The sequence below is a fragment of the Corvus moneduloides genome, chromosome 2 (assembly GCF_009650955.1).
Source record: "Corvus moneduloides isolate bCorMon1 chromosome 2, bCorMon1.pri, whole genome shotgun sequence".
Classification (NCBI taxonomy): domain Eukaryota; kingdom Metazoa; phylum Chordata; class Aves; order Passeriformes; family Corvidae; genus Corvus; species Corvus moneduloides.
The window spans coordinates 28,479,839-28,491,154 of record NC_045477.1 but is presented as its reverse complement, the minus strand read 5'-3'; the positions used below and the strand labels follow the sequence as shown (position 1 = coordinate 28,491,154).

The window sequence follows — 11,316 nt, the reverse complement described above, 5'->3', positions numbered from 1 at the left end:
CCTGCTTAGTCAGGGATTGAACCTTGCTTCAACGTTACCACTGAGCTAGTTACAAAATTACTGGGCTGTTTGCTGTCATATGGGGGTCAAATAGTGGACCCTACAAACAGCAGGATTTCATCCTTTCCCTGGTTTTAACTTCTATTTCTGCAAGTAAAGGCACTTGAGCACAACTGATGGCCCTGTCCACAGTCCTGTGGGTGTCTTGCCTCCTGCTGGGGCTTTCCCATTGCTTGCAAGTGGTGAATAGAGGTGGGCAGATCCTGCTTGCTTGGAAAGTCCTCTCAAGCTTGTGTGTATTTCCTTCCGTGAAACAGAAAGAGGTGTTCTTTTTCTGGCACTCAGTGCTGTTGTCTTCTGCAACCTGCAGGCATGAAAAACTGATGAAACAGGTAATTTCTTTATAGGACATTTTCAACAGCAGAATTCAGTTGTCTTGAAGCAGACTGAGAGGAAGAGGCTCAGCATAGGCTGGGCTATGGTAACTTTGTGCTGCTGAAGGTCAGGTTTCTCTTGATCCTTGTTCATGTATGATGTCAGAAATCTTTCAAAATCAGGGTGTGTAGCAGGAGGGGAAACCTTTTTGCAGACCAGCACACTGAAAATCAAGGCTGTTGTTCCTGTGATGATGAAAACAGATCCTCGGCTGGTACATGGAGGGCTGCTTTCCTCTAGAAGCTCTTGTAGACGTTCAGACCATGTGTCATGTCCAGTCACAGTTACATGTCTTGTCACTGTGAAACCAGAAGACTGGCCTTACTGACTTGGCTTTCACAGTCATTTCTACAGAGCTGACTTCATTCCTGGTTTAAAAATGACTTGCAAATACATAACCCTGGGGTTTGGATTTTGGTGGGTGTTTTTTTCTTAATTTTAAAATTTTTATTATTTTTAATTTTAATATTTTATTTTGTTTGCTTTATTTTGTTACTGTGCTGGTGTTTTTATCAGCTGTAGCTTGTACCTCTTAAAATTGTTTAAACAACACCAGGGAGTAGTGGCCTGCAAGCTGTAAAGATCTGTTCCTTCTGTGTTGGAATAGTACATGGTGCAACGTTACTCAGCTTCAAGGCTGTACAGAAATGCCAGTGGTGGTATCCCAGCAGAGATTCTCCAAGATAACAGCAGTCAGTGAGGTGAGGGGAAGCTGCCGTCCGTGCCGATGGAGCGCGTAGGCTGGCCTGGTACGCGATACCAGCTGCGTCTCAAACGCTACGGGGGGACGCTCACCGGCTTATCCATGTTGTGCAAGAGATGGAGTAGGGGCAGCTGTTCTTTTCATGGCAGTGTTCCAGCTCCTGGTTCATTACATCCAAAACTTAGTGTAGAGAGGGCTGGAGGTGGGGGTTGCCCGAGATAAGGTTGATCAATTGCCACTGATCATCTTTGATCACAGGTTTGTGAAACATCAGCAATTCGAAGTGGTTTGATGAAATTCTTGTGCAGGATAAGCACTGCATTCCAGTCTTAGAAATATCACTGGATTTTGGGACAATAATTAGCGCTGCTGTGGAAAGGAAACAGTCTAATTTGCCTCTGTAAACTTCAGCATCAACTTGCTGACAATTAGTGTTGATTTTCCTTCCCTTCTGCACAACTCTGTGCATTTTGGGGAAAAAGAAGTTGCTATGCTTTAAAGTCAAAACCCAGCAAACCCAGAAATACAGAGTCTGGTGAACGATTTCCTCACATTAGCATCTTTAGTTTCACATCTAGAGTCTTTCCAAGATTATAAATGAACGCTCCTAGACTTTGTGCTCAGTGTATTTGTTGTTAGACAGAATCAAGAGTTCTCCAGGAGTGTACTGCTGCCTTGGGGATCTTAACATCCCTTCCCAAGTAAGTTAGTAGGATCTGTATCCTGGTGAGTGGACAGGTGTCCTGGGTTGCAGTGTATTCTATCACCATCCTCGTGAGCTGTTGAAACCAGGTGGGGCAGTGTTTCCTTGCCTCCTCCCCCCGGTTAATGGCCCATCATTGTCCTGCCACAAGACTCAGAGGGAACTCCCTCCGGACTATCTTCTGTTAATAAGCCCATCAACGCCTGGCCTCATCATCCCATTGTGAGATGATCCACCCAGAGGGAGGAACCAAGCATCCCATCGTGGATATAATCTGAGTTTCTGAACACCACAGGCCCCCTTTCCACTGGATTCCCAGAGGACAGTAGCTACATAACCACCACTGGACCTTCTGAGGAATTCTACAGGATCACCCTTCTACAGGATCACTGCTTCGACAGAACCACATCCATCACTTCAGGAGGACTGCAGCCACCATCTTATGGGACTGCTACCACCACTCTGACTAACAGGGTGTCAGGTTGTATCCTGACTCTGTCAGTTTAACCCCGTGTTTTCTGCCTGTTTTTTGATTTCCCTATTAAATTGTTATACTGACTTGGTGCCTCCCATTGGTTTGTTTTCAAACTAGTACAACAGGTTTATAAAATACCCTGTTTTAGCTGCGCAGTTGTTGGACACATTCTCTGACTTCTGGCTTCAGTAAGGTGAGCTGGCTCTTCCAGTTCCTTATCTGTCCTGGGGTGTGAGTAAGGCACAAATGGTGGAACATGATCAGCATATATTTGAGTTAATCAGCAGGGTCTTGTGCCAAAGAAGGTTTGAGTTGTCATCACTTCCATGAAGAGGGCTTTGAACTCCTTATCTGGAGAGGAGATGTTGGTAAAAGTGGCAGAATTCTGGTTTTAAGAGCTGCCACTCCCTTTATTCCTGAGAACTGGAAGGATTTTTCTCTTGGTTCACAAAAATGTTGTCTCAGGACAATTGTTTTTCCTCACATGCTTTTTGTCCGCTTCCATAACACTGCTGCTCAAAATTCTGCAGTATCTTTTTTCAGTAACATGCTGCAATATCCATCAATACTGTTGAGTGTAGGGCCCCTACAGCCCCAGTTTCTCAAATTCAGGGGCTTTGTACCAAAACCAGGCCTTGAAGTCAGATCTGAAGTACTTTTTTACAGTCTGTTGCATCACTGGTTATCTGTGAAGAGGAGGGTCAGTAGTATGGGTAGGACAGAGATAAGTTTTTTGCTGTAGCCATAAACCCACCTGTTCCTAGCAAATTCCCTAATGCTGATTCCAGTAGAAATGCCCATTGCCTGTGTACAGCACATATTCTCATTTCACCTGCTCCCATGTACTCACCCCTAGAGACTAAAAAGTGTCTGGTCTGTTGCTGCTTCTCTGGTAGTTGCTCTGGAACAACATTCCTTGTGTTTGATGGAATGTCAGGAATACTGATAGGGAGTAACTTTTTCTGTGGTCTTGAAGCGTTAGTTCTCCCTTACCAGGGAGGGCTGCTAGAGTTGTTAGCCTTCCCCCAGTAGGTTTTGAGCTTTGTATATTCACATTCACGAATGTGACTGTGCCATGTGACTGTAACTACAGAATGAATACTTCTTAAACTATATTCTCATGTTATGTGTTTCAGCAGCGTACCTTGAAATTAGGATGGCTTTTGTGTACACACTACTCCTCTAGTGAGGGGGATTGTACTTTGTCTTCCAGGAAATTGGCACTAGAGTTAAAAAGTAGATTTTATTGCATATTCTGTCGCTACTATGATTGCCTGAATGCACCTGTCAGTTTGATGGGAAAGAAGCAGAAATACCTTATCTGCAGTACTTACCTGAATCTGGGATCGAATTTATTTCCACTTCTGGTGCTGGTGTTTACCTTGGCACCTGTCTGGTGAGGTAGAGGGAAGTCAAGTCACTGAATGTAAGATGCCATCTGCTCCCATTTCCCCACTTAGAAGGATATTGAGACAATACAATTTCAAGATGAATGGGACCTATGCTAAGGAAATAACTGCATTCTTTCCTCTGATCAGGAAAGGTGTTGGGAAATACTGGATGTGTCTTTGATCTGTTTCCCAAGAGCTCAGCCTAGTCATCTGCACATGGGTGGAGAGCAAAAGCTTCCAGTTGCAACCCAAACCAACTCTCTTTTAAGATGGGGGTGACTGGAGGCTGATGTTTGCCTTTCTTTTTGATGTGAAGACCGTAAACACTTCTTTAAGTGCTTTTTACATTTATTATTAATATTGCCAGTGCTTTACATTGCTTTTCCCCCCTCTTCCCCGTTTGTTCAGTAATGGTAGGCTCCATGTGTTGCAGGTCACATGACTCTATGACACACGTGTGTGTGTGTGTATATATGTGAGATACCCGGGGACTCCACTCAGACTGCACTGAACTTCCCTCTTCAGAGCCACCCGTCACTTCAGAGAGGTCACCTGCCACTATGATGCCTGGGGGCTTATCTGACACCAAGCCTGCTACTCCAGAAGTTCAGCAGATTGCTAACCAGGTGAGTTATTTGTTACCCTGTCTGTAGATTAAGTTACTTGTGTGCAGGGATGTCATTCCTGAAGCTTGTGTAGAACCTGGGAGACTGAGCCAGGGTTTAAACTGAAGAAGCCTGTGCTGAAAGTGGGAATCCCCTTGACTGGCAGTGTTTTCTCAGCGTTCTGTGTAGGCAGTGCCCTGGTAAGACTGAGACAAACCACTTCTCTGTCTCCTCTGTCCATGGCTGGGCATGGTACTGGCTACCTTCAGTTAATGTCCATGTGAAATTCAAAGCCTACCTCTGCTATGCCAGCACTGAGGTCACCTGTTTGAAATAAGAGGTGGCATATTGGAAGGGAAAAGCTTGTACCTGGTAGAATTCATACCTCAGTGAAGGGCTGCCTAGGACAAACCACATGCAAGTATGCAGCAAAGAATTATATATGCAGGACAAAGCTATTTTAAAATTGTGTGTTGCCTGCTGGCATTCAGCGTTTATATTCTAGAGTCACAGCTGTGATGCAGGGGCTGCTGGTGAAGCAAGGTGAGCTTGGCACAAGGCAGGCCAGCGAGTGAGCCCAGTTGCCACGTTACAGGCAGTGCTCCTGTCCTGGAGCAGGTGTGTGAGCAGCAGCTCTGCAGATCCTCTAATGCCCTGCAGTGCAGCAGCTCTTGTTAGAGAAAGTATAAAGTGCATCCTGAGGAATGAAAGGGGAACAACATGGCATGGGAAAATTCCCATCTTATGCTCCCACCCACCCAATCCTCTTCACCCTTATGACTCTGAAAGAAGAGCTCTTCTCCTTTGGCAATTGCACTCGGGCGCTCTTTGAGGAAACAAAAATAGGAAGTAGTTGGGGCTGAATGCATTGGCCAATACCACTGCACACTCTCTATACCTGGTGTGCAGGGCTCCCAGCTCTCTCCTTTGCTGTGCTACCGAGGACAGAGTTTGCACCAGCATCCTTCCATGTCTCCTGCAATCTTGCAGGCTGAGACCAGGCAGCCCAGTACTCTGACAGGGTTCTTTTCCATAGTCCACAGATGGAGGGGATAACGTTTAACATCCAGTTTACTGATTTGAAGAGATTCCATGTTACACGAGGCTTCTGGTTTAGCAGAGTGATGCAAATATACTGGTAGCTTGATACAGCTCTAAGTTACTCTTAGCAAAATGTAGCGACTGCAATCCCAGGTCCCTGAGGACACCAGTATGTTCTTCACTCCTGGTCTGTACAACAAGCTCCGTGTCACAACACTGGGCAGCCTCAGTCACTGGGAAAGGGGAGGTGGGTTTAAGTCAGCTTTAGTCAGCTGTTTTCTTCAGAATTCTTTTGTCCACTGTTTAGTTTTTATACTCAGGGTTGAGCAGAGCCATGTGTTCACTCCCCCCATGCTGATCTGGCTAACTCAGGGGTGTGTTCACTTTCTTTTAATGAACTCAGGGAGTTCCACCACCACATGATCCTCTCGACTATCTAAACCACATGTGCTCAACCTTTATGTTGAGATAAAGTCAGCTTATTTGCAAAAGCTGTGGTCATTCACACCCTGCATTATTCCCTGAGTTTCATGGGTGGCACATCACCCTCCTCAGCTCCTCTGAGCCTTCTTCCACTGCAGGGCTTTGTTGGTCAGTCCCAGCTGGGGTCACCAGAGTGGGGAACACGTACACGGGGGAGGGCTGGAGTTTGGGATAACAGGTTAGTCAGAGGAGAGATGATTTACTGTAGACCAGAAAGAGAAATGGGTGATCTACAATTGTTTGGGAGACACTGACTGAATTACTTGGGAGCAGTATCACTGTTCCTTCTGTGCTGGCAGGAATGCTTGAAGGAGCAGCACTTGCAGAGATCAGAAATTCCCTTTTACCTGTGGAAGGGAGACCCTAGCAAGGGACTTGTAGCACCTTTGTGTATTTGCCATTCTTGTTTCCTCATGTTTAAGATGGGGCCAGCTGAGGGCTGTGAAATTTAATTAATGAGTCTGTGAAATGCCTCAAGCACCCATGCCAGATACTGAGCTTCATTTTCAATGCTGGGCTGTGTTATTTATGGGTGATCAGAAATCTTGCAGTGTGTATTGGAGGTGAAAGCACAGCACTTGGGTGTCCGTGAGCAAACAGGCACTAAAAAATGTGAAGGTTGGTTTCAGGCAGTGCTAATGCTCCCAGGGGGTACAGGGCAAATATGGAATCTGAAATGTGGATGGTACAGAGTTTCTGTTTGATTCCAGAAAAGGACTGATCCTAATTTTAGTGTTCTTTTGTTCTCAGTAGCTTCAGGAAAATGAAAACAGATTGTTCTTTGCTCTTTATTTTCTGCAAGGCGAAATTTCTGCCCTGTGCTGACAGTGGGAGAGAGCACTCTTCCTGGTCCTTTCCCCCCTTGCAGAGGCATTGGTATAGTTCTCTAAGGAAAATATTCTTATGGAAACCTTATGTTGGGGAAATCCTGCTATGCTTCCAGCATAAGTGTCACCCTTTTATGAAGCAATTCTGTGGGATTTTATGCTCTGCTGAGCAGAGAAGCAATTCCTATGATTCCAGTGAAGTTGTGAAGAGCATCTGCAGAGCTTGGGGTGCTCAAGGTCTGTCTGCTCTTGGGAGCACATAATTATTTACTTATACCTGTGCCTTGTCTCTAGCCATCATTAGTGAGCTGGGGAATGTTATTTATTTGGTCTCCTTGTTTTACAGCTGTTGCCCAAAACTGAGGAATGTTTTGGCTTTAGAGTGCTGTTAGATAAGAGTTTAGGAATGTTCTATTTTTTCACCTGAGGATTAAGGAGCTGTTTGCCTGCTTGATTTTACTGAAGGCTCAGTCTGTAAATAACAAATGGGGGACACAGTGGCCAGAGGAGAGAGAGCAAAACTGGACAGAAGAGGCCTTGTTTTGTTTTGTTTTGAGAGAGGAATATGATGTACCAAAAGTTGCCACTTAGGAGCATTCTAGGAGGCCCCTGCCCCAGTCAGCTGGAAGGGTGTTTGGAATTAAAGTTTCCCAGGTTTGCCAGAGTTAGCAGCTCTTGAGTTGAAAGTACAGTTGTTGGTTCCTGGGGATAGAAACCCTGTGGAAACTGCTCAGCAGAAGAGCAGAGTAAGAGATCATGAGGAAGCTGAATCGGATGATAATTTCTGGCTCTCTGGAAATGATCTGGATGTTCCTTGGGTGCTTTCCATGGCCTTCCTGCTAGGAAGGAATGTCATGGGAGTGGCAGCCAGCTGTAGGTGCATGTGCTGAGAAATCAAATTAATTCTGTGCATTCCTTTGAAACAGGTGGGTGGTGAGAAGCACTGAGGTGCTGCTGGCCCTGCCCAGGGCAGCCTGAGCAGGCTGACACTGACGCTGCTTCTCTGCCCAAACTCAGTAATGCATCCAGTCATCAGGGTGGGTGTCATGTGCAGAAGGGCACCGCGTCACCCAGCCCAGGAAAGATTGTTTCTGCTTTCTGGGTGGTGGTCCCACAGTGATCATGAAATGAGAGAGTTTCTAGTTCTTGGAGAAGTAAGGAAGGGCAACAGCAAAACCACTGCCTTGGACTTCTGGAGGGCAGACTTTGGCCTGTTTGGGAGACTGGTTGAGAGAGTCCCTTGGGAGGCAGTTCTGAAGGGCAAAGAGATCCAGGAAAGCTGGGCATTCTTCAAGAAGGAAATCCTAAAGGTGCAAGAGCAAGGTGTCCCCCTGTGCCAAAAGACGAGACAGTGGGGAAGAAGACTGGACTGGCTGAACAGAGAGTTTTGGCTGGAACTCAGGGTCAAAAATAGAGTTTATGAGCTTTGGAAGATGGGGCAGGCAACTCAGGAGGATTACAAAGGTGTTGTGAAGTTATGCAGAGAGAAAGTTAGAAAGGTAAAACCCCTATCAGAACTTCAGTCTGGCCACTGCCAAAAGATATGACAAAAAGTATTCTTTTTGATGAATACATCAGCAACAAAGAGGGCTAAGGAGAATCTCCATCATTTGCTGGATGCTAGGGAAATCATTGCTACAAAAAATAAAGGCTGAGGTACTTAATGCCTCAGTCATTAGTAGTCAGACCAGTTGTCCTCAGGGTACCGGCTCCCTGAGCTGGAAGACAGAGACAAGGAGCAGAATGAAGCTCCCACAATCCAGCAGGAAACAGTTAGTGACCTGCTTCTCTACTTAAACATGCATAAATCTATGGGGCTGGATGGAATCCACCTGAGGGTACTGAGGGAGCTCATGGAAGAGCTCTCCAAGCCACTGTCCGTGATTTACCAGAGGTCCTGGTGAACCAGAGAGGTCTCACACAACTGGAGTTTGGCTAATGTGATGCTCCTCTAAAAGAACATCTACAAGAATGACAGGAAGGAGGATCCAGGGAACTACAGACCTGTCAGGCTGACCTCAGTGCTGGGGAAGGTCATGGAACAGCTCATCCTGACACAGCATGTGCAGGGCAACCAGGGATTCAAGCCCAGCCATGATGGATTCATGCAAGGCAAGTTCATGCAAGGCAGATTTTGCTTGATCAACTTGATCTCTTTCCATGACAGGGATCCTACCGAGTGGGAAAGGCTGTGGTTGTTGTCTCCCTGGACCTCAGTAAAGCCTCTGACACCACTTTCTGCAGCATTCTCCTGAAGAAGCACTGCTCACTGGGTGAAAAACTGGCTTGATGGCTGGACCCAGGGAGAGGTGGAGAATGGAGTTACATCTGGCTGGGCAGAGGTGGTGCACCCAGGGCTCAGTGTTGGGGCCAGACCTGTTTAATATCTTTACTGATGATTTGGATGAGGGGTTTGAGGGTGCCCTCAGTCACTTTGCAGACTTCCATTAAGGGAGTATGTTTGAAAGGATGAAAATTGGGAGTGGTATACGTGAAAGAAATCCCTAAATATCAACCTGCCAGTAATTTTTCCCTTTCTTTTTACAGGTGAAGGTGCAGTTTGAAATCCAGGCAAACATGAACTGTGTTGTCTTTGCAGCCGTCGAATATAAGACTCAAGTAGTTGCTGGGATAATCTACTTTATTAAGGTTTGTATATATTTTAGGAGGGAGTGTTTTGGAATTAAATGATACAGGTGACTTGCAGAGTGGCTTACAGCTAGAAAGAGAAGCAAACATCATAGGAAACTGTCTGATGTGAGTAAAAGAAGTGGGGACTACCTCCAAATACTTATAAAATTCCTGTTTGGCACTACTGTAAGCAGGAATAGAAATATTACAAAACATGCCCTGTACCTATTCAGATGTGACTGGTAGGCTTCTTGGGATCATCGCCCTCAAGGACTATAGATTGCCTTCCCAACTCAAATGATTTAAACAAGTCATAACTGGTCTCCTGTTTGCTTTCAAGGCAAAGTAGTGTCAGATGAAACTGAAGCCATCTTGAGAAACTGATGGAGAGATAGAGTCAATTGTGTAATGCAGTGCAAGCATTGCTGACTAGTTTTGCATGCAAGCAGGTGTGTTGTTCTTTTGGTTCTGCATCAGGTGCTGCAGAGGTACAGCCTGCCTGCTGGTTTCTTCTGTATTTTCAAAACTCCCTCTCTGCTGCAGAGGAAGAATGGGTAATTTAATCAGCCCTCTGATGGCACCATTCATTCTTACTGGAAGCCCTGACTGATGGATGTGAGCAGCTTTCTGTGAAGTAGCACAGAAGAAATGGCTGGATGTATTTTGCACCTGAAGGCTAGCAAGCACTGCTGAGCAGCAGGCTGGCCTTCTGGAGCAGGGCAGGCATGGCTTGTGACTGCTGTGTCTGAAACCCCACATGTGTGTGGACATATGCCTGGCAGGATACACTCCCTTGACATGGGAATTGGAAGAGTTCTTTTATTAGAGAAATTGGCCTGGAATGTTTGGGGGCGAGTAGTTCTGCAGAGAGACACTGTGAGCATTAGCTCCACACTTCTCATATTTAGTTGATCTCAGGAAGGACAGGTGCTGCCAAACCTTCTTCTTTCCCAGGTGCTTCCTTAAAATAACTTTGCTATTTGTGCTCTGTGGGCACCAGGGGATGGTACTGACAGGCTACCTATTATGTGGCCAATCAGAGTCTCACCTACATGAATGATGTTTATCCTTCCCTCGCTCCTGTGAAATGTGCTTTCACTTTGTGGACAAAGCACTGAGTAATGAAGAGTAACAATTTCCAGGTACAGCCAGAAGTCAGGCCTGCTTGGATTTCTACGCTTAGTTCCGTCTTATTGCTGACCTAGGCAATGTAAAATACTTGTCTGCTGTCCCTGCTAAGCCTTGTGACCAAACTACTCTGAAATGAAAATTGGTGTGTTACTGAACTTGGAAGAAATCCATTTGTAACACTCAAAATGGATGATTTGTGTCTTCTTTCCCGATTTTACCAGTGATGGAAAACAGTTACTCATTTTAGCATTAACTGGAAGAAGTTCTGCCACAAGATTCAGTCTTTTACATTTCTGAGTGTTCCACATCACTGATATTTTACCAGGAGACTTACAGCTGAGCTGCAACCCAGACCAAGCATAGTGCCACACTGCAGCCACCGGAAAGCGTGCAAAAACCTCCTGGGGCATAAGGCATTCCAGTTTCCACGTACCTCTGAGGGAGACTTTAGTGCCTGTTGTGCTTGGCTCTTTAAGAATGAAATTTTACAGCTTCCTACCAAGTCTTTATGTGATGACTTTCAGGGGTGGGGGAAAAGGTGAATTTCTTTGAAAAGAAAGAGCAAAGATGTTCTTTCAAGAAATAGAGAACAGCCTTTTGTTTGAACCTGCTTTGAGCCTGTGATCCTCACTTCCCCACTCTTTTGGTCTCTAGGTCCAAGTTTCCGATGATGAATATGTCCACTTAAAGGTGTTTCAGAGTCTTCCTTATGAGAACCAAGGCCCCAGCCTTGTTGGTTTTCAGACTGGCAAAACCAGAGATGACCCTCTGACCTACTTCTGAGAGATGATGAGGTGCAGGGCCTCACCTCTGCAAGTCCTATGGGGGTTCTGCCTGTGACTGTAAATAAAATAAGTTTGGAAAGCTATTGTCCATATTTTCCTTTTGCTG

General features: G+C 45.6%; 1 protein-coding gene across 1 annotated transcript; it reads left to right on the top strand.

Moving 5' to 3' along the window:
• Window positions 1-4,196: 4,196 nt before the first annotated feature.
• LOC116439328 (cystatin-A-like) lies at window positions 4,197-11,293 on the top strand. The gene is made up of 3 exons (XM_032098698.1): window positions 4,197-4,333; window positions 9,211-9,312; window positions 11,080-11,293. The coding sequence occupies exons 1-3, from the start codon at window positions 4,268-4,270 to the stop codon at window positions 11,206-11,208; spliced, it is 297 nt and encodes a 98-aa protein (XP_031954589.1). The 5' UTR covers window positions 4,197-4,267; the 3' UTR covers window positions 11,209-11,293.
• The last annotated feature ends 23 nt before the right edge of the window (window positions 11,294-11,316 follow it).